The 24,302-nt window shown below is 36.6% G+C and overlaps 1 protein-coding gene across 1 annotated transcript in view; it reads left to right on the forward strand.

Annotated features, from left to right (window-relative positions):
* The window catches only part of NRXN1 (neurexin 1), a 487,169-nt gene that overhangs the window by 28,046 nt on the left and 434,821 nt on the right, over positions 1–24,302 (forward strand). Inside the window, exon 3 of the mRNA XM_009333610.1 lies at positions 19,942–20,380. Within this exon, the coding sequence (XP_009331885.1) occupies positions 19,942–20,380 (439 nt within the window). The remainder of the gene's footprint in view (positions 1–19,941; positions 20,381–24,302) is intronic.

Consider the following 24,302-nt stretch of genomic DNA (forward strand, 5'->3'; position numbering starts at 1 on the left):
AACAGTGATGAATGGGGGAGGCACACAAATGTGTAGTTTTCACAACAGTTTTTATAGGTGATACCTATATGTTGCTGAGTTGTGATGATTACCAAATGCTTCAGAAGTTTATATAAAGAAATATTAACCTGAATGAAGTGGATAGGAGTGTACAGAAAGCAGATGAGAAATAAAATTAAGCAAAACCTAGGAACTGACTAACCTGATCTCCTTCTGTAACAAAACAGTTGATATTGTTTACCTGGACTTTAGCAAAGCCTTAGACGCTGTTTCCCACAGCCTTCTAGTCAAACTGGCAAGCCAGATTGGATGGGTGGTCTGTGAGATGGGTAACATTGCCTAACAGGTTGCACTCAGAGGGTGGTAATCAACGGTTTGTACTCAGGCTGGCAACCTGTCACAAGTGGGGTACCCCAGGGATCGATAGTGGGCCCCATGCTGTTTAACATCTTCATAAACGATCTAGATGATGGGATTGAAAGTTTGCTGATGACACTGAACTGGGTGGTGATGTGGACACGTCAGAAGGGAAAGCCATCTTGCAGAGAGACCTGGACAGGTTGGGAGAGTGGGCTAGTAAAAACAGTTTGAAATTTAACAAAGACAAGTGTAAAGTCCTGTACTTGGGATGACATAACCCAAGAGCCCAGTACAGGCTAGGCTCTGTGTGGCTGGGGAGCCGCCTTGCTGAAAGGGACATGGGGGTCCTGATGGACAACAATCTGAACGTGAGTCAGTAGTATGCTGCTGCAGCAGTAAAGGCAAATCGGATCCTGGGCTGCATCCACCAAGGGTATTACTAGCAGAGATAGCAAACATCCTGCTCTACTCAGCACTTGTCAGGCCACACCTGAGTACTGTGCCCAGTTCTGGTCTGCAAAATTAAAGATGTGGAAAGACTGGAGAGGTTCTAAAGGAGGGCCACAAAAATGATCAAAAGGGCTGGAGGATTTGCCCTATGAGGAAAGACTGGAGGAGTGCAGGGTCTTTTCTCCCTGGAGAAGAGAAGGCTCGGGGGGACTTCATCACAGTATTCCAGTACTTAAAGGGCAGCTACAAAGACGACAGAGGCTCTTTCTTCACAAGGAACAACATGGAGAAGACAAGGAGCAATGGGTGCAAGTTGCACCAGGAGAGGTTTTATTTTGATATAATGAAGAAATTTTGTACAATGAGAACAATCAATCACTGGAACAACCTCCCTAAGGTCATGGTGGAGTCCCCATTGCTGGAGGTTTTCAAGATGTGATTGGACAGGGTGCTAGATAATCTCACGTAGGCTCCCTTTCCCATGAAAGGTTAGACCAGATGATCTTCTGAGGTCCCTTCCAAGCTGGACTATTCTATGATTCTATGAAAAGCAAACTGGAGAAAGTCTAGGAGAGGAGAAAATGTTGCTTATCATAAAGGAATTTAAATTAGTGTTGTGAAGTAACTATATTATGATAGACAATGATTTCTGAAGTGTGAAAGGGGCAGGATGCGGTTTTCTGAATTTGGGCCTCTAATGAAGTTGAGGCAATAATGAAGAAAGCAGAGAGAGGGGAAAAAAAAGATTATTTTCCTTTTTAAGGCATCTGTTCTGAAGCGTTTGAAATCAGAACAGGAAGATCACCAAAGCATATCTGACCTCCAAGATATTTTCATTATACACTGTGTTTTGTTAATACAGTGTGTTTGTTAATAATAATTTGTGGTTAGGACCAGGTATCCAAAATGATTATGTATGAGGTTTTTTTCGCCTGTAAAATATCTAGCTGGTAATTGTTTGCTTTCCTTAATTGGAAAACTCAGTTTCATAAAACCTTTTTGATAATGTAACAGCAGATTTAAAAAAAAAAAAAAAAGGAGGGGGTGTTTTTTGTAGGAAAGTGTGTGAGGGGGGAAAGGAGTTTTCTGTATGGGCTATTTTTTCTAGCAACAACAAATATTAATTTATCTGACAGTTATTTGGGATGTGCAAAGAAATACAGCAAGCGAGACCAACAGCATTCAGGCACAGAAACTGATATGCTGAGGGAAAATGTCTGTTTTTTTCCTTAACAATAACTATAAATATTTGAAGAGTATAAATGCTAAAGCACAGAAGCACAAGGGGAGTAATGCGATGGGATTACTAAAGTGAAAATTCAGATTGGCTGAGTATTAGGAAAAAATGATTGACAGTGAGAATAGATTATATAGTGGAGCACTTTCCCAAAGGTATTGGTAAAAGCCCTGTCTCAGTCTGCACTGAGATACTTCAGAGTAGATTGTATAAAGAAGCAAAAGCTATTCTGTGGGGAAACATGATGTTCTTGGAGAGCTGTGCTAGAGGACTTAATACATTTGCTACAAGTAATTTCTGTGAATCACTTAGAGATGTGTTACAGATTTTTGCTCATTGAAACAAGTTCTATACCACATATCCTACTCAGTGGATCATAGTGAGTTTGTGCTCACAAACTTAGTATCAATATCCCATAACAGTATTTTATATATATTATTCATTGAACTTTTGTAAAATAGACTGTTTTAAAGAAGAGGAGGAAATAGGGGAGTGTGAAAAATGTAGGATGTTTGTGTTCTGGCAAGAGGAGTGTTTGGGGAGGGAATTCTGGAAGTTTACGGATCCAGTTATTTCAGTGTGACCTGGATTTCATCCTTTATTCCTAGTCTGTTTCTTCCTACATTCCAAGATTTGTAAGTGTCCTGGGTACTAATATTGACTTACAAATGTACAACTTACAATGATCCAAAGGAAATGAACACGGAAGGTTTTAGGAGTATACTTCCTTAAAGGACCTGACCTTCAGAAAAAGCACTTTGTCTCCCAGACGCTAACAGTATTTCTTCAAGGAGTTGTGTATGCTTTGCATAGGCACAAGCTGGAACTAATCGAAGGAGGCTGGGAAGTTTTTCAGGAATTCCTCTCCAGCACATAGGATGTTCTGAATATTTACCCTTGGAAATACCAGCAGGAAGGACACCCATTTCATACTGAATAGCCCTCAGTGTTCGTAAACTTCTGATGTAGGTATCCTGCTGCGGAGGCTGGAAGTGATGTGTATTGAGTTATCGATTATATATTACTCCTTTCCACTTTCAAGAAATACCTAAGAGGAAGAAACTAAAAGTACTTATGGGGATGTTTTGGTCTCTTGATGGTGGACTTCAGCAACACCCTTGATTAATCGCTGTGTGCCTATTTGTTTCCGTGTCCTTTTTCCCCCTTCTTCTTTTTACTGTGCCTGTGCAGAGATGCCAGAGCTTGGAAATGTCTGAGAGTTTCCTGAGCCTCTAGATGGGATGTTTAAAATAATTACCATAAAGAACAACATGTTCCTTTTCATTCAGGCAATTCTTATGGATAGTACTTATTTTGCGTTCAAAAGATGGAAAAACAAATTCTAGTCTTCCTCCCTTCTCATCCCAGGTGCCCAGTGTGCATGTTTTTCAGATGATACAAGGTGCAGGTCAGCCACTGCTGCATTCATAAATATTCATACCTTTATAGATGGAGGGGGGGGGGGAAGTGACAGGTTAGCATAAATTAAATATTCAGCACAACTCAGCAACATCAGGATTAAAATGGAAATATGCAAGATACAGTAAAAACTGTTCCAAGAAAATGTTTTAAAAGAAAATACTTCTCTATTTTTCATCAGTCACTATATTTGGAAAAAGTGAAATATTTTGCTCCGTATGAGATAAGGCAAATTAAAAAGATGGTGAAATGCAGATTGGATGTCAAGAGCCAGCCAGTAAACTGACAAAAGTAGCCAGAACCTGGCAGGAAGGTGTTGATGACTCTTGTTCCTCCAGAATCATAGAACAGAAATTCTCACAATGTCATTGTCCATATTAATCTTTTGAAGATCATTTAATACAAAACTGTAGTAAGTATTTGGACTCTGTGCCTGGCATCTCTTCCACATTAACCAGTAATACATCATATTAGCAACAGCTATTTGGTGATGTGTTACACTAACGTAACAACAGAAAGTTCTGTCAGAACACATTACTGTAATGCATCATCAGAGTCCAAAACTGTTTGGTAAAATTAGCCAGTATGAGCACCTAGATGTCAACAACTTCCAGGTCCTTACAACCTTTGCCTAGAAGATATACTCATTTACTGCTGGTAGTATGATACGTCAGTTTCTGTAAAAACTCCAGGAGCTAGCTGATCTGTTCTGTGCTTTTTCAGCTGAGAGACTGCTTTTAGGGACACACACAAACTTCACCGAGTCGATCTGAAAACTTTTTATTACTGTAAAATAGTGCTGAATCATGCTAGTTGTTAACTTTGCCTTGAAGTTCATACCAAAGTTGTCCGTTTGAAGGGTGCTCTTGTCCATGTGTGGAGTATGAAGCAATCAGATTTACCCAGACTTTATAGCCCATTTCCATATCAGTAGTTGAAAATTTTTTTATATAACCATTATGATAAAGTTTTTATTAGTTTTATTTGGGCAATCTTTGAAAACCTGTAAACGAGCATATACTTTATCCCTGAAGAATTATGGAATGTATTCAAGTGAATCCTTTATTCTGAATATGTTGATTACTATTATAAAAACAAACAAAAACCTTCCAAGATGGGAGATGGCTCACAGGAGTAAAATTATTTCTGTGTTTGTGTGCACATGTCACTTAATAATTAGTGGTGTTTTGCTATCCTACCTTGTTCTGGATCTAATCTGATCCAGAGCAGCTGAATTTGTTAAAAGCAGCTGAAATCTGCTATTTTCATTTGTTCAGTGGAAAACAGATAGATTAAGTATAATTGTGATTATGGCCACAGATTATTTGTTCTAGCAGCTGTAATTTCTTTCTTTTCTCAGGATTCCAATAGTGAAAGTAAATGGATTTTTTTTTTTCTGCTTAATGTTTTGGGAGGAATGTAATACTGGGGGTTGCTTGCAGGATTGTATTTTAAAGCTGAATGTGCACAGACCCCTTCATGGAATTGTTAGTTTAAAAAAGAAAAAAAGAAAAGAGGAGTGAAAATGAAGAATTTGAGGGGTATTTGTCCCCCTCCCCCCAAAAAAAACCACAAAGAAAATTAAACAGTACTTACTTATTTCAGAAAGTAGTGTTCTAATATTAGACTTTATGAACGTAACATTGAAATGGAATATTTATTTAGGAAATGGCATTCTACAATTCTCTTTTAATTTAGACAGGTTTTAAGACAAGAATGATAACATCCAGTTACTTAAAATACAGTGTTTGTGCTATAAAATTAATACAGTTGTATAAGAAAAAAAAAACCACAAAAAACTGTTTTCTTTCCAAGACTGATTCCAGGGAATTTCATATGTTTAAGAGCAACTGAGGACTGAGATGCTTCTTTGCCATCTAGATGGTGCATATTTTCTAAGTTTTGACTGGACAACGTGGAAAGAATAATGAGACAAAAATTACTTCTTTATTTTTCAGACGGTAATGGTTGAATATATGCTTTAAAACATTTGTAAATGTTAAATAAATCTTAAAACAAGTTTTGTAGAAATATAAAAATCTCTATGTCCTTATTGAGCCAATCCTGGTATCATCTAATTGTCAAACTAAAAATATAGGTGTTTTTTGACTTTTTCACAATTGTTTCAGTATGTTTAGGTGAAGGTTAGTTTGATATTTTCCCCAGTTTTTCATAACAAATATTTAGTATACTTTTAACACATTGGGAAACTATCAAAATGGATGTTAAAAAAAAAAAGTTGCTAAGTCAATTATATAAATATCTTAGTGTTCTAGTATGCTCAAATGGGTATATTCTTTCATTCAAAAGTCCACAGTCAGTTTTTCAGGTATTTGCAGCTCTAGATACATAGCCAGTCTAAAAAAAATGCTGATGTTGATATCAGCTGAGACATCTCTTGTATTAGTTGTAAGAATTGTAGCCTGTACAAATTTGTTATTTTTTTAGTTACATGTACAGGTCAGATATCTTCAAAGTTGCAAATAATAAGGTTATGCCTATGAAGAGTGCAAAGAGCTATAAAGGAAATTGAAAATTCAGTGAGGTAACTTATGTGGATAAAAGCCTAAGTATTTTGGTTCACCTGTGAACATGCAAACACAATGATTAGCACATCTGACACCTTAAAGGTTTGTAGAAGTACTTCTGTTGTATCTGCATTTGGGGGTTTCCATTCTTACCAATTTCAAGAATTGAAATGCTGATATACCGAAACTGGTAAAAAAGCTTCTGAGCAGTGTTATTTCAACTAAAAAACTATAGCAGAGATAAGCAGGAGCACATTTTTGGTCTCTTTTCTCTGACCAAAAAAACCCCAAAACAAAACAAACAAACTTGGTACATTAAGATGTTTTGTAAATTGGTTCCAGTTTAGTGGTAGTGACCTATGATACAATTCATGATGCCAGTTATGCAGTTGAAAAAAATAGTTTTGCAATCTCTTATTCAGGTATGAAGTAAATGGCAAGCTTAAGCTAAGTAAATGTTAAAAACAGATACTCCAAGTTTAAATAAATCACGTTAATCAGTATGCCATCCCTTCTTTTCTTGTAAGTTTAGAGGAAGTTGTTAGGAAGCATGAAAGTGAAGTTCGTCATTCCTGTGAGACAGATTTAGAAATAGCTTGACTTACAGCAAAAATCATACCATGAAACCACTGTATCTGTTGAGTCAATGATTATTAATATCCAGGGTGGCTAAGAATTTTAGTTTCCAAGCTTGTCTTTTGAAAGCGTATTGCCACACTCAGCTAGGGGACCGTGCTGACAGGTCAAAGATGAGGAATGTGAAAAATATCCTTCAGAAGGTAACTGGTTATACCTTTTGCTTTTTCTAAGGTCAGCCACATTGTTTGTGTCAAAATGAATTTCAGGAGGAAAAGAAGACATTTTAAAATTTTCAATGTCGTCTTAATTTGTACTGATTTGTTTTGAAATATTCTTTCACTGTTTGAAATAAAGCTTAAAGTTTGAATCGGAAATGAAATGATTCACTGTAAAGAAAGGGAACAGCTTTTCAAACAATTTTCTTATAGTTCAATTTGGAAACAATTTTAATCTGATTAATCCAGAACTTCTTTTAAATTTAATTTTTTTTTTTCTGAGAATTAAAAAAAGTACTAGTATTGTTGTGTGCATCCTTTCAGTCATTAGCTTTTCTTATATAAATCTGGCTGGATTCTAGTTAGAGAACCATATTTTCAAAATAATACTTGAATGTTGGGTCAAGGTCTTGTACGGATGTTTGTGCGTACTGAACATCCAGATGTACTCTTTGAACATTATCACCATTTTTTTGCTTGAGAACTCAATCTGTCACTTGTATGTACAGGTAACAACCCTGAAAGGTTCTAAAACCAAAATGGCACAAAAACCCAGAGCTCATGTTTTGAAAATTCTCTTTTTCTTTTTAAGCTCAAGCTTTCAGGAGATACCAGGGGAGCGTGTGTGTGTGTGTGTGTGTTCATATTTTGTGAAGCAGACATTTCCCTCATTGATCAGTGGTGGACATCCACCTGGTAACACAGAAAGAACCTTTACAGAAAGGACGTGAATATAAATGGAAATAGCACGAGCAAGTCAGGTTTTACAAGAGCAAATTATTAATGTTACAGTTCCTGAAAGCAGTGTGCCTCCTGTTAGCCTCATGGTATCTTTCATCTTCATGAACCACCTGTTTGAAAGCCAAACAGTTCCAAAGAAAAGACTGGATTATGCCATGGGTCTGACACTAGTCCAAGGAGGTAGGGTGTGCCCTTTTGTTTTCCCGTGGGTCGTGGTTTAACCTCAGTTGGCAACTAAGCACCACGCAGCCGCTCACTCACTCCCCCCCACCCAGTGGGATGGGGGAGAGAATTGGAAAAGCACAAATGAGAAAAACTCGTGGGTTGAGATAAAAACAGTTTAATAAATGAAATAAAATTATAATAATAATATGATAATAATAATAATACACAAAGCAAGTGATGCACAGTACAATTGCCCACCACCCGCCGACCGATGCCCAGCCAGTCCCCGAGCAGCGGCCCCCCCGGCCAGCTTCCCCCAGTTTATGTACTGAGCATGACGTCACCTGGTATGGAATGTCCCTCTGGCCAGTTTGGCTGTGCCCCCTCCCAGCTTCTTGTGCACCTGCAGCCTTCTCAGTCGGTAGAGCATGGAAAACTAAAAAGTCCTTGGCTAGTGTAAGCATTACCTAGCAACAACTAAAACATCGGTGCCTTATCAACTTTGTTCCCATCCTAAATCCAAAACACAGCACTGTACCAGCTACTAGGAAGGAAATTAACTCTATCCCTGCCAAAACCAGGACACGGTGACATCACATGAGTACACACAGTAGGATTTAGTCTCATTAGCCCTGGTATTATTTATCAGTATATATTAAGAATAATACCTTATATAGATATTTTTTTCACAGTATTTTTTTTCTGTTCACTAAATACTGTCTTCAAATATGCTTTTTAGTCAGAATGAGACTATTCAGAATTCATTTTCTGCAGAAAGGCAAATGCTTTTCTTCTTTGTGGACTACAGTAATCATGAGGCCCATACCACACAGAGTTTTACCTTCTTCTCTGTTATCTTCTAATGAATTAAAGTTTTTATTAGACATCATCAACAGCTTGATACTTAATTCTGTGAGAAATCCTGCTATATAAAGACTGACTCAGTCTTTAACCAGAAAATAGTGGCTTCAGTGAGACTAAGGCCCCACTACAGAGAGCTCATTTCACTAAAGGGTATGCAGAATCTTGAAAATAATTTTTGGTAAACTTTTCCAAAGAAAATGCATGCTACAACTATTTGCATAGTCTTGTATTGTTTGTTTGAATGGAATTGTACTGAGATGAACACAAGCAATAGTTAGTAGTACAGAGGTGGCTGCCTAAATTCTTTCTCTAGGTTTCATGTATACCCTTTATGATTTTTTTAATTATAAATAATTCAGCACATGTACTATATGTAGTCCTAATGAAGTATTTTAGCGAAAATAGTCAGAAAATCATTTTTGCTTGACTCTTTTGTCCAAGGAAAAGCCTATTTCCCCCCCCCCATTTCTGAAGTGGTATTTCAAAACACTTCAAAATATGCTTGATATAAAAGGTAGCTTCAAGTTGAAGTGTTTGTTTGAAATTTAAAAAAAAAATAAACAAAACATTTAAAGGTGAAAACAAATGTCAGAACATTGCCGAGACATTCAATTGATGTATGCAATGACATGGGGAAGTGAGAAATGCTTAATTGCACTGTCTACCCTTTACTAAGAATTAGTCCTCTTCATAACTGTTTTCTGAATAAACACTGAGAGATGTGTTTATTGTGACAGACACACATATGTAAGCAAAAATATTTTAGGAAATCTATACTATTTGCAGAACAGTACACTTTTAGAAGTTTGCATATGTATTAGATTACAATAACTAGTAATAGCTTGTATAAAGGTACTTGGTAGTTCGTGTTATATGGCAAGCTGCTGCTCTTGAATGTTATTAGACAAAGTTTGTTGTGGTATTATATGTTTTTACTGATTATCTGTCAAAAGAATTGATTTTGTTTGAGGCTGAGTACCTCTTACTCAGTACAGAACCAAAAGGGGATTTTTTTATCTGACATTCCTTTAGCACTAACCTGACACCAAAGTCTCAGGCTTGGAGGTCATCTGGTAGAATCAGACCCTTTAAACACCATACTTAAGTTCTCCCACTACAGTGAGATGCCACGTCTTGAAAACCAAGTAATACATCCCTGTTCCTTGTCATTATAATGATGATAATTAATTTGGATTAGCAAGTTTATTTTGGAGGACAGCTTTAACCTCAGTAAAATTTATTAACATAAAGCTGGCCCATAGGTAGGCTGTGGTTAAAGATGCCTTTAATATAAAAGAGATGCCTTAGAAATAACCCATGAATTAAATTAATCCTTTTCTTGAAAATTTATAAATTGCTTTTAGCCATATATGTTGTGCACTATACAGTTCAGTGTTTGAGGTGGAAGAGCCCCACTTTTACTTCTCTGTGCAAGTACTGTTTTTTATCTGTCGTTTCAGGAAATATAGGTTGTTTAGAAAAGGAATGTGAGCACAGAATGGAGTGCAAAGGAACACGCTGCCCAGCAGCCTCAAGGTGTACCTCTCTGTATCATTGAAAAATGGTGAGGGAAAAGCTGCCTCTGGAAAAACCTGTGGCAGCTTCATACCATGTTCCTTTTATTGGAATGGTAGTAATAATTTTGCGTGTAAAAGTGCTACAGAAAACTTAGCTTCCAATTGTCACAGGTATCTGAGAAGGCAAAGATTATTTCAAAACACTGATGTGAAGAGTTACTGAAGTTGCAGTATTGGAAAGCAAAAAGGATATGTTAAAAGGATTATAAGGATTCATAAGAAACTGCAGATGAAGGTGGGGAAGAATTTTTCTGTGTCTCTTACAGGAATGTGTCAGTCACTCCACAAGTGAAAGGAAAGTTAGCAGTGTAGTTGGTGGGAATTTGATTTTTTTTTAAAACTATTTACCTATCATGATAGGGCAGAATTTAGCCAACAACTGCATAAACTTGCGCTATATTAATATCACAAACTGAAATCGGAGAGCTGCTAACCTAGCTAGGTACTGTGCTAGCTGCCAGAATGGGAGAATAAAAGTTTCTATAGCTTGTCAACAAGTAGCCAACTTCCCTTTCAGTTCTGTTAGCTGACTATCTGTTCAGTGAAGGATGCTATCTATGTGGAGGATGGCCGTAAGTTCATACAATAGCCATGGCATTTCAGCCTAGGATTAGAGGGCTATTTTCCCCTCAGTGGAACAGAAGGTCCTTTCAAACCAGGAATCGGGAAACAGAGCAGATGAGTCCAAAACAGAAAGCAGCCAGAAATAGCCACAGCCAAGAGCTAGCTATTCAGCTAGATGCAAGAGTAACCTACACAAGTGAGAGAGAAGGAGAAGAAAAAGCCAGTCAGGTATTTATTATTCTGGAGAAGTAATAAGATTAAGAGCTGTAAATTGGCAGCTAGTACTATACTGATGGGAGAGGATGAAGGAAGGAAAGCTAGTGAGGGGTGGAATAAACCCCCCTCATTTCACTAAAGGGTATGCAGAATTGATGTTCTGCATTTAATTGGAGCCTACAGTTGTTTTTATATATGTTTTCAAATATATTTAATATGGAAAAAAGATTTGTTCAAATATCTGCAGACAGTCGGGGTTACGTATATTGATAATTGATTTTTTTTTTTTAGCAAGTTTTTGTTAATTTGTCTTCAGGTCACTGACCTCTCAAACTTAGATTCTGTGTTGGGTCCATTTTAGCTTTTCTTTTTAATTTGAGCTTCATTCTTTCGCTCTTTTTGTGACCGTTTCCATTTTTTTCCCATACGACTCCTACCCTAGGTAGCTCAGTTTTTAAGTACTTCTGCCACATTGCTTTCAGATGCACTTGAGATGTTCTTTAGAACATTCATTTTTACATTTACGTTATTTTTGCCTTTTCCTGTAGCTTGTTTCTGTATTTTCTGACCTTGAGTTTAAAGCTTTAAGTGGTAAATATTGGAAAAATCTAGCATATAATGAATTTTACACTAAAGAAATAAGGCTTGAACCCTACAACAGTAATTACTGTGCCTCTTTCTTGCAGTCCCTAGAGAATTCTTGTGCTTGATCTTGGGCAGGAATGGTTAATGGCGAAAGGAAAAATAGCACGTTTCTGACTTTTCTGCAGAACTGGTCTTTGGTAACTCTTGCTGCACTGTGAAAGAAAGGGGGAGGAAAAAGCTGAAATCCAGCACAACAATCAAGTGTCCTGTAGCCCTTTCTTTTCCCAAACAGTCACTGGAGGTAGCATATCATTTGTTTTCTTCTTTAGACTTTATATAATGTATTAATGCAAAGCTGCTTTTGCCTCAAATGATACATTTTGTTTTCCTTTTGGTGATTCTTGTCTCTCTCGGTTTTGTTTCGCGACTTATGTCTTGGTAAAGGCTTTATTCCTACTTGGGAGCTGACTGAGCTTCTGTGGAACCACCTTGTTCCTAAATTCTGCAATTTAGATGTTGCCAAGAGTCTTTGCCATGGGAAGTTAAAAAAAAAAAAAAAGGAAAGAAAACTTGAACCCATTTCTTAAAAACAGAAAGCATAGCAACCACAGTCAGAAACATTTAACAGTCTGGCAGCTGACAGGAGGACATACAAAGAATAACAAAATAGTCTGTTGAAGAGGGGGAAAAAAGATCTTCAAAAGACTTGTGTCCACAGCAGAGTGAAAAACATAACAATCCCATTATCAAGGTTGTTAGGGAAAAAATCAACTTTTTTTTTCTAACTTCTGCTAATATAACATGTTAAACGATATGCCAGTAACCTAGAACATAAAAGGCATTCTCTGGCACCCTCTTTAGATGTCTCTATCCAGGCAGTCAAAGCGGGAGAGAAAAGAAAGAAACAGTTCTGAGATCAGCATTCAAAAGTGCAGCAGAAGACCAGTTTGCCTAGAAGGTCAGCTATCACAGCTGTATTAATTCTGCAAATAGGTGACTGATGCATGAAAGTGAGGTGATTTTCCCAGTACTGCACAGTGAATCTAAAGAAAAGAAAGTAAAAAGTTTCTCAAAATAGTGCCCTATAATGTTCACAATATACCTATTACTGTTATTCTGATTCTGTTATTATTGGATTAGTTTCTACAACTGTATGTAACCATTACCAACTTTTTTTTATTGCCTTAGAGTAATTAAGGTATCTTCCCTGTACCAAATTGTGAGCTATTTGTTGTTCCATTTTTTTGCATTCTTTTAACATCATTGGGGGTAGGACAGTGATGGTTTTCAGATAGCCTACAGTGGACCTTTGGATGTGCTATTGAGTTCATAGTGGACTTCCATATAATTATGCTAATTTTTTATCTTTTTTTCATACCCATTTGCCTTCCTAGAATTTGCAGGGATTTAAATAGAACATATATTTGTTGGCATTAAGTATGTCTGTATTCTGTGAACAGAAGTTTTAAAAATGTCTGATGTGCAATATATCCTGTAATATTAAGAAAGATGAGTGCAGAAAATGTTCATGTTGCTTAGTTTCAGAAACAATAAACATCACAAATTTATTGTCTCTAGCTAGCCATTCAGAGTGGCATTAAAGCACTAGCCGAGTGTATTATCATGGCATAGTATATTACACTTTTATGTTTACCTTGAGACATGTATTGTTCAAGCCCAGCTTTTATTGTGTAGCTTTTGACCAGATTTGGTACACTTTATTTTTCTATTTGAATGGCCATTGTGCTCTGTACTCTGTAGTTGCATACTAGAAATTCAGAATATCATACTCTCTTTGTCATAGTGGCTGCCATCTTCCTTGAAAATGAGAGGGTGATGACACCCTATAGGAAATATGTGTGTAAATATGACTTACTTTAGACAAAGCTCCACTACACCTGATGCTGGTAATGCAAACTTCAGTCTTCGCGCAAGTGTCTACTGTGTGAGGAAATGGTGTATCCATTTTACAGAGAAGCAAGAAGTTAAGTTCTTTGTGAGGCATTCGGATGCAGGTTAAACCCAAGTTCCTGGATTACTGGTCCTGGCTTCTAACAGCAAGAATTATTCTAATGATTCTTTTCTTTCTACCTTGTAGGACAAAGTAGTCTGTGGAGAGTATGTCCGATTTTAAAATATACTTGTTATATCTAAAGCTATAAACAGTAGAACAAAAGTATATGATCATGCTCTACGAACAACATGTTAGCCTTGAAAAAGTCCATTTCATATTTTTCAAAAGCCACTGCCCTGAGAGGGGGCAGACTTAATATAGCTATTTTACGTTTCCAATCATTAAATATCCTTTTTTCTCTTATTGGATAACTTAAGCAATGTTCAATGCTCCTTTGGACTTGGACAATCAGTAGCTTTCATGTGGGTTTCTTTCCTCTTTTGTCACCATGGAAGAGCCAAGTCCAATTTTAGTAGAGTGCATGGAGAGTTGAGTGTGCTCTGTTTCCACTCCACGGTTATGGATGCTCAGAGTGGACAGGAAGAAGAGGCAGGAGAATGTGAAACTCCCAGATATATATTCCATGGAATTTGTGGCACTGTAGTTGATTAGACATTCTCTTTTTTTCCTAGCTCTATTAAGTCAAGCTTTTTTTGAGCTGAAACTTGCAGAGCAGTTTACCAGATCATATTAATTGATCTCAAATAATGCAGCAAAAGGCATGTACTGTTGTTTCTCCAGGTGTTTATGTATCTATACCATGGAACCCTGTGCTGTTGTCCTGAGGCTTACCTCCCACTCAGTAGGACTCTATAGACACTTGTTTTTTGTTTTGGTGGTCAGAACAAACCCCTTTCTAAATGCCCCACACTACCACCACCACCCACCCACACACACGTATCCACCCCAGGAAAATTAAAACCATTTCATTTGAGGATGAATAAATTGTTTCCTTGGAGCTTTCATTATACCTGCTAATCTCTTCTCTGTGTTCAGAAAACAAAGCCAGTTTATGAAGTTGAGTAATCCTAGAGGCTTGAATAGCTGTTGTCATTCGTATTGTGTGCTTTCACATTGTGTTCAGAAATACACCCCATTGCACACATTTGAACTGGGGCTCCTTTAGTTTTGAGTAAATAGTCTGTAGTTTATTGTGTTTCTTGATATATTCATTTTGGAGCGTGGAAATGAATAGAAGCATATTAGCAAAATGACAAGTCTCCTCTGAGAAGCTGACATTCATGGATTAGTTCAAAACCATTCAGCAAATACCAAAAAAATACATGATAACTCTCCAAGGTCGGTTTTGCATTTGGATTTCTGGGGAATGTGATGCTGTATGCACCAGGTAGTTCTCAGTGAGCATGGAAATTCTAGTGGCTGTTAAAGCAGGCTGATAAAATTGCCTCAGGCTTCACTTACTGTAAGTCCCGTTGCTACAGTTTCTGACATCAGTAAGTTATCTCCCGCTGACTTCACTGTGCAGCATAAAATTGTAGGTTAGCAGCACCTACCTGAGCCATTTTGGATAATACTAGTCTCCATTTTAGAGAATTAACTGCCATTGTTTGCACTAGGTGTTCCAGGTTTCATGAAAATATGAAAATACTGCTTTATGGTAGCATAAGGATTTATGTGATTTTTTTTTTTTAACAGATTTTGAGGCTGGATTCATCCATTCATTCAAATTGCATTTAGAAAAGTATTTTTTTCTCATCTCCCTATTAAGTAAATAGACAAGCTCTTCAGAGCAAGATCATAATGTAGGTGCTCTGAACTCCTGGTTTCTCTTTGATTCTCAAGGAAACCTAGATGCTGCAAATTAGGCGATGTGGTTAGCTCCTTAAGGATCATATTTTGGTTTAATAATACAAAGTAATTTGAAAGAAATTCTTCACAGTAATTTAAAGGCTTTTAATCACAGTGATTGAAAGGCTATTGCTAGCAGAGTTGGTCAGTATTCTGAAATATTTGAGTAATGCCATTTCTTCACTCATAGTATTTGATGTACAAAATACAAAAAGAAATCTTTAATGTGGAAAGGGCTGCACTTTGAATTGAAAATGATGTTGAAATCTGGATTCTGTCACGTCTTTCATGGTTTTAAATTTCATGGGATAGGGTCAGTAGAAAGAACTGGTAGGGTTTTTTTGATATTAATGTTTTTGTTATATCAACTTTTTAATTTTATATTTGAACTTGTTGTATATTTAGGATACTTCTCTAATATCAACAGTAAATTCCTTGTCTTCTCCTTCACCTTTTCTCAAAGTCATTTATACATTTATACATTGCTGATTTATTAATATATTTTCATTGGCTGATCTACTACATTTTTTTGTTGTTGAAGGCACTTGCCATGATGACTGGTAAGATTTGTAGTGAATTCTTAATACATTTCTTGAGTTCATTGCATACTAGGGCCCTGGCTTGCAATAAATTATATATATGATATATCTTTGGGAAGCATGACTTAATTTTGCTTGTGCTCCAAGATGACTACAGACCATGTTAAAGAGAGTGCTGAGCATAAGTTAATATTTGCTGTGTCTTAGCTGGACTTACTTGTTAAGACTCAGCACTGTGATATTATAAGTTACCCGGCATATGGTTGGCCTAGATGGTAGCAAAGGGAGCTCATATCTTGATTGTAAAATATGTAGGTCTACCCTTTCTATCCTGAAAACAAATTTATTCCTTGCTTTGGATAGGTCTGTTGCAAGTTATATGGGGAATTGCTAACTGCTCCTTTTTTCTTAGGAGTTTAGGTGAACTTTTGCTGTTTCCAAGAATAAGGTAATTAGATATTTTGAAGACTGAGGTCTTGAACCTTACTTAATATTAAGAGGAAAGAATACAGTGAATGGAAGACAAATTCAAGGTGCTCTTAATAGCATGATATAATTCCCTGAGGGCTGGTGGTTTCATGCACAGGAAAATTATATTGTTGTTGCTCAGGTATGAGAGTGAGTGAGAGAACAAACAACCTATTACCAGGGCCAGTCCAATAGATGTGCTAGAAAGCACATAATGGTGCAAGGATACTGACTGGTAGGCTGTGTAGCAGTAAAGGTGAATGTGACTCAAATATTTCTCTACTGCAAATTACCTTCACTTGGCTAATTGTGGATCCGTGTCTCTATTTGAGGGAGAATGTATTGAGTTAACATTAAAGAACAATATGTAGGATGGAAATAGCAGTGGATAATATAAGCCTTATTAAAAGTATGTTTGTCCTTATGTACCCAGAAGGAAAAAAAATTAAAAAGCAGAATCTTTGGAAAATAATGAGTAAATTTACAAATTGAATTGATTTGTACCCTAAAGGCTATAGATTCTGAAACATGTACCATGATGAGTTATAAAGCAGATACTAGTCTCAGAATTATTCCTTACTGTTCAGTTCTTTTCCTGAAATTTAATGACTACTTCTGTTTGTGAACATACTGCTTTCCTCCTTTTTGCTGTCCTTCACTGATGGCTGAGTACATCTTTCATGGATAGGGAGATGAGGAGTGGGGTAAGAATCTCAGCATAACACCAGGAAACGGGCTTCCAAATGCCAGCTGCATTCAGTTAATAGTTTACAGTTCTTTTCAATTATGGTTTTCAGTTATGGTTCATATATTCCAGTTTTAATACTAATTATCCATGATAATTCAGTTCCATTTTTTCAATTTTGTAAGATCAAAAGAATATAAAAACCCTAAATCTTAGAACATAAACACTCTAAAACATAGATGTAGACTTTATTCTGTTTCCACAAATGAATGTAATAAGATGCAGTCATTCACATCTCAGTAACTACGAAGTTTTAATTGTGTAATATGGAAGTAAGAAATTGCCATATGCAATACTTAAGGATTCCAAGAGTGTTTTAATATTGGTGGCATAAAATTCCCAATATTTGCCAGTCTTACTTAAAGTGCTCTAGCAATTTTTTCCTCATATGTTATATATTAAGCTACTTAGAGCTGGTGATGAGTTATTGAGAAAACTATTGCCAGTATTCCTGTTTGCACTTTGTCCATCAGATCCTTGAACCATATTTATTAAAAATCTTTGTTTCTGAGTTGGCAAATGACTTCAAAGCCTATACAGCCGTTTTAAGACATCAAGGAAAGCTTAGCTCTCCTTTTGTCTGCTCAGTTTTTCTAGCATAGCTATTAACTACTTATTTTATTATTCAATCAACCAGCTTTCATTAATATCAGACAATTTGAATTTGTCCATAAACAAGAAATTCTCTTTGTACATTTATTTGTATTGTCCTGGTATCTACCTTTGTTCAGTAGGCACTTAAAGAATATTTTCTCCTCATGTTCTTTGTTGCCTTAATTACTTAATTACTTTCATTGACAACAGCATGATGTAATTCTAATGAGAGCCCATTTGTTCCTTCTTTTTACCATATCCTCTAGTCTCTGTTTAATGCTTTTCAGTCTATTCTAGAAAGCTTGCCCCTGTAACTCCTTCAAATGAGGTGGAAGTTCTCCAAAAATCTCTCTTGCCATAGAAAGTGGCCAATGCTTCCAGGTATCTCTAAGTAATATTGCCTGCCAGGCTACTGGCTTCTTGCTGCATTCTTCTGCCTTTTGGCTTTCTTCACTCTAAAGACAGAAAGTCACCCCAGTGGGAGATCACTTTCATGTGCTTATTCTTCAGTACTCTTCTAAATTCCTTTGCGTAATCTGCGATCTCTGAGGTGTTACACAGGTATTTGATAAATGCAAATATGGATCCTTATTCTCTAAGATTACAAGTTAGTCCAATTCTAGTCACGTCTGATGTCTTCACTTAAAGAAGGCAACACATTATCTGCCTCTCTGTGGCAGAGTATCATTTCTGCTGCCAGGAATCCACAGTGAGGTTTATTTTTTGTCTTTGGAGACACAGCTCCAGCGGGAACAGCAGTATTTGTACTGAACCCTGAAATAAAGTGGAGAAATAGGCTTTTTATTAGCCTTTAGGACACATTTTTAATGTAGTAGAATAATTCTGCCATGGCTTATGATGAAATTTGCTGGGTGGATAATGATACAATTCTTACAGTAAAAAATTGTCAATCTATCAATCATCACTTTAGTGTTCTGTTATCGTTAAACACCGTTTTTCAATAGCAACTATCACTTGTGGGGTATGCCATCTTAGATTGTGTGTATGCTAGTGTTTTGATTTCTAACAGTAGCACAGTTCTGCAGTGCATCCCCTGTCTCTTCCACTTACTGTGTGTCAGTTCAGTTTGCAGGGTGGGTTTCATCTGTGTTCAAACTAGACTTCAGAGGAAATTAATCCAGAAGCTCTACCCTAAGTATTCATTAAGCACTTTGCAACCTCTGGGAAGGATGTAACGTCTAAACCAGTGATTCCCCTGAACAGCTTCAGGCTACATTGTATAGTTGGAACACTGGATCAGGGGCCAGACATGATCTAGTCCCAAATGGTATAGAATCTGTAGATGAAGAAGCCTCAGCACAAAGTGCTTTGATCTGTGGAGCTGTTGCATTTGCTCCAAATTGCTTTCTAATGTAGGCTTAACCTTAGAAACAGAGAAGAAGGTTTTGGCTTCTGTCACCATGCATTCATATTCAGCCCTTCAGTGGTATTTTAGCTTGAGTATATAATTTATTGAATAATTTAAAATATTGACAAAATACTTGTGCACACGTTTGCTATTGAGGAGCTTCATTTAAGCAGTCCTTGTATCCTGGACAACACAGAAATACCAGCAATTTCAGAATATACTAATAAAGACTAGAACCCTGGGAAATGGTTATATCAAGACAGGCTTCTCTGGGCAGAGTAAATACGTGATTTGAAGCAAAGATATTTGCTGTGAAGGTCAATTGGATTTAAAACTAATATTGTCTTTCATTTTTATCAGAAAAGTCTTCAGTCAGGGAAAATACGTAAGTGGTTTTATTTTTTTGTCCAATTGAACTGGCTCAAAGATTGTGCTGCTTTTGTATGTTTTGATCTGTATGATACTAGTTTCCCTATTTTGTAGCTTCATGAATACCATGGATGCTGCTATTCCTCAGCCCCAAGAACAGACTGAAAGATGTTAAATTATAAAGTATCTGACCTTGGTACATTTTCTGTACATGAACAGAAGAGTTAAGACAGGGTTTAGAGGAAGAAGGAATCTAATACTTCTCTAACGTAGCAGAATGGCTGTGCAAAGAGGGATTTTAAGCAATCAAGGCCATGCAAGCTAATTTGCAACTGATAGTATAAATTATGTGCAGATTCTTTCAGATTGTTTGAATTAAGTCTAGGGATATTTTTAGAGCAACTTTGTTTGGTTTAATGAAAACTATTAATAAATCATTAGTCAATGAAAACAGTTACTTAATTTTGTGTGTATGTAAATGATCATATTCATATATCATCATTATTATCCTTTAAATAATATGCCTATTCGGGATTATATCTGTTGGTTAAAATGGTCAAGTTCGTCTTAGTAACTTCTCTGCTTTGCTTGCAGGTTGTATATAAAAATAACGATGTCAGGTTGGAGTTATCTCGACTTGCCAAGCAAGGAGATCCTAAAATGAAGATTCATGGGGTTGTAGCATTTAAATGTGAGAATGTTGCAACCTTAGATCCAATCACGTTTGAAACACCAGAGTCTTTCATCTCTTTGCCAAAGTGGAATGCCAAGAAAACAGGCTCAATATCATTTGACTTTCGTACAACTGAGCCAAATGGCCTGATTCTTTTCAGCCATGGAAAACCAAGGCACCAAAAAGATGCCAAACACCCACAGATGGTGAAGGTTGACTTTTTTGCTATTGAGATGCTTGATGGCCACCTCTACCTGCTGTTAGACATGGGATCAGGTACTATAAAAATAAAAGCCTTGCAGAAGAAGGTTAATGATGGTGAATGGTACCATGTGGATTTTCAACGGGACGGACGGTCAGGTAAGCTGCTTTTTTTAATATTCAATATGGTTTTTCATGTTGTATCTGAGAGAATACTGGTATATATTATGTTGCCACCATTAGAGTTGTGCATCATCTGAAAAATAAGGGAAATACAAGGAGTCATTACTGTCAGGTACCAGAATACAATGATTTGCAAAGTAAAATATCTTATGTTAACATTTATTGGGTAATCAGGTACTTAATCTTGCAAATAAGTGTGCTGTGTACTTCAAAAACAAACAGTAATCTCCCTCTGTGCTTGCTTATACTAAATAGCTGAAGTGGCAAGTTTCAAGAATAAAGCAAAGAAGAATTACTGAAAGTAATCTCCAACATAGGGAATAGTTGGCCCACAGAAACAGCACAGACCTTCCAACCATGTCAGCAGATCTCAGCATAATTAAATTCTATGTTAATGAATGGCTAACAACACATATCAGCAGAAATGGAAATATGTGACTTGCCGTATTCTGTCAGTATGGTTCGTAATCTGTAGTAGTTTACTCAACAAATGATCTCACTGAAAAAGGTAAAAATAAAGAATTCATAAACTCTTCCTAATGCTGCTGAAATCTGTTATAGCATAAAATGCATTTAACTAGTGAAACTGTCCTTGTGTTTCAGCTGCATCTGATCTTGAGTATGTATCTTGACTTCAGCAAATAATCAATATCATTAATTGAAGGACAAATCTATTCTATGGTATCTTTCCTGTAGTTCGTGCCAGGATTTGGGGATGGGGGGGGAATGTACTGAGTCTGTAATTCAGTCCGTCAAAGAATTTTCCGATTAATATCAGTATCTAATCTGAAGTTTATGTACACTCTGAAATTGAGTGTTGAAAAATGTAAACTCCTCCTCTTTTGGATTTTGTGGGGTTTTCCCCACCTTCTTGCTTCTGGTGACCCCTTTTCCATGTCTTGCATTTATAATTTCTTTCTGAAACTTCACCCCCAAAAAGTTATTGTTTTATGACTTACTTTCTTGCTACCCACAAATGAGATTTCAGATCAAGCAAATATTAGGCGCCGATTTAAATTGAAGATTTCAGTCAAATCCATGCTGAAAGTCAGACCAAATTCAATTGATCAGTCTGCCCTAGGATTATGAAAAATAATTATTTGATTCCTGGGCTGTGTGGCTTAAAATTCTAATTGTAGAGAGTTTGATTTTCTGATTATAATGTCTCAGTTGCTTATTTACATTTCTTGAGGTTAAAAAAACCAAACAAACAAATAAAAAACAAAAACCCCAAACAACAAAACACACAACTTCTCAAAATCCTCAATTGTGATTGAATACCCAGCAATCATATTATTTATACTACAATCTTCATTTCAGGCTTCCTTCTTAAGTGCTCTTTAGAGTGATTCATATGAGGCAGTAAACCCTGTAATAATCATGCCTGTGGGACTCCACTGAAAGCAAAGTTTATTCTTACATCCAAAGTCAACACAACTATAAAGAAAAGAAATAAATGCATAGCAGTTGTTTACATTTGAAGATAGGTTCTGCACTTTCGTTGCTTCACAAAAACTATAGCTCACAAGTGCCATTAAGAGAGTTTAGGGCATACTTTATTTAATTCTTTAAAACTGTTGATGGACATCAGCAAGAATGTAGACTAATTTTAGGAAGCAATACACACCTGGTAGTCATGACTGCATATTATTTTTAAGTAGAACTATAAATATTCAAATATATATGTAAAAGAAAATTAATCCAGCTGATGAATCGCCTATGATCAAGATGGGTGAACTTTATTTACCCTGTCACTCTTGAAAACTGACCATAGTACCTATTCACCCTAAAACATTAAACTATTGCCAGGAATCATTAATAAATATGTAGGCATATGGATTGTCAAACTGAATTTTTAGCTGAAATCTGAACCAGACATCAAAGACTTTATGTGATTTTAATAGATGCAATAATACTTTACAGTAGGAGAAGTACCAATAACAGTGGCAATGCTGTTATTTTTCTTAATGAGAATATTGGCTGAGGTAGTATCTTAGACTGTCAGATTTAACCAAGTAAAATGACTGCCTAACAATTAAAATAAAAAAATCACAGGTTATTTGAGCTGCTTATTCATTAACAGGAGAATCACCAAGGTGATATGTTTAGATTATTTCTTCATGACTTATGCATGTTGGTCTATTATGCTTTTTTCCATGAATAATAAAATCCACTTTACTACTACAAGAGGCTTTTTCATTTATTTTCTCTAGCCAAAACCAAACATACTGGAAATCATATGAATATGATCACTTTTCACTTGCTTACCTTCAGCATTTTTGTATAAGTGAATGAATATACCTTGTATAAAAAAAAATAAAAATTGTCTTTTCTGAGACTTTCTTGTTGCTACTGACAAAATACTTCCCAACCTATCATGTATAAACAAAGAGATTCTCCTGTTAATGAATAAGCAGCTCAAATAACCTGTGATTTTTTTGTTTTTTTAAGTGAAGTTTGGTGTCTTGCAACCTTTTACTCCTAGGCTTCAAACCCAATGCAGAGTGGTTCCCTCAGATAATAGAAAGCTGTGACATTTCTCAAGGAGCTTTTCTAATTTTCTTGACTTTCATATTAGCTGGATCAGCAAGTACTCAATTTATTTTTCATTCTTTGCTCTCTTCTGGACTCTCAGTCACAGGGAGCATCTGCTCTAAACTACTCACTTTGCCATTGCCTGTCTGGGACTGTGGTGGGGGAGATGTAAGGAATGAGAGCACATTTTTAAATTGTACTTATGCAGGCCCTATTTGCTAGTAATTCTGCTGAGCCCCTCAGATTTTGGGAGATACAAGGAAGAGGGAAGAGATGGTGCCCTTTAATTTCATTTTGCTGAAGGCGCTTTTGAGCTATTATTCTTACAGAAGTTTTTCACCCTAGAATCCCATCCTGCTGCCTGTAAGACCTACTCTGAGTGCTTCCTTACCTAAAAAGCAGATCTTTGGTGAGAAGGAACTCCTGAGACCTTATTTCCCAGTGTTAAGTAAAGAAAGATTTCATACCTTCTTCATTGGTCCATCTTTCTTGCTAGGAATGCAGCAGAGGAAAGGGAACACACGTTCTCCAGCAGTCTGTCTTTTTTGCTAAGCATACAGCAGAGGACACCAACCTGGTACCAACTGCTGTTGTCCTGTCATGTGAGCTGAGTTCCCTTTCAGTATTCATGGTTATTCTGAATTCCCGTGAAGGACAGTAGCTTCATAGCTGCTTCACACGTGCTCTGTCTTGGCCATAAGCTGTATACTGTGGTCACAGTCCTCATCGCAGCATATTATGCTTTAGCATCCCTCATATTATGCTTTAGCACACAAGATGTAAAATGTATTTAGAATTTCTTAGTAAGCAAATGTGTTTCACATGCACAAAAAGCAACTAAATAGGCCACATGAGGTAAGCATTGAGATTAGAATAGCTGTAGTAGCTGGAGTTACAATCTTAAACAGAATTGAGACAAGATTTAGAAATATGTCTTAGTTACTTATACACAGACTTACGAAAAAGTAAATTGCTGAGATAATGAATATGATTGCAGAGGTTCATTAACTCATACCTAAGGGGAATGTTTGTCTGTTCTGCTCTTAACGGTACTGCCAACTCTGCAGTAAAAGAACTGGGGCGGGGGGGAACAAACCCCAAACTAAAAAAACAACCACCATGAAGCAGCCGTAAAGGTCTTTGCTCACAGTGTTTCTTGTAACACAGTAGAGTTAGGTTTAATAACTGTTTTCTGAGACTTGAGTATTGTTTAAAATTTTGTTAAACTGTTTACCATATTTAATAACCTTGCAAGTGTTTTTTGACTAAACCACCATTCATCCTTTGGAAAGCATCATTAGACAGTGAAATTGGAGAGGAAACTTACTCTCCTTGTCAACCTCCAATTGTGTATGGCAGCGTA

This window comes from Pygoscelis adeliae, unplaced genomic scaffold (genome assembly GCF_000699105.1).
Source record: "Pygoscelis adeliae isolate BGI_AS28 unplaced genomic scaffold, ASM69910v1 Scaffold1, whole genome shotgun sequence".
NCBI classification, from domain to species: domain Eukaryota; kingdom Metazoa; phylum Chordata; class Aves; order Sphenisciformes; family Spheniscidae; genus Pygoscelis; species Pygoscelis adeliae.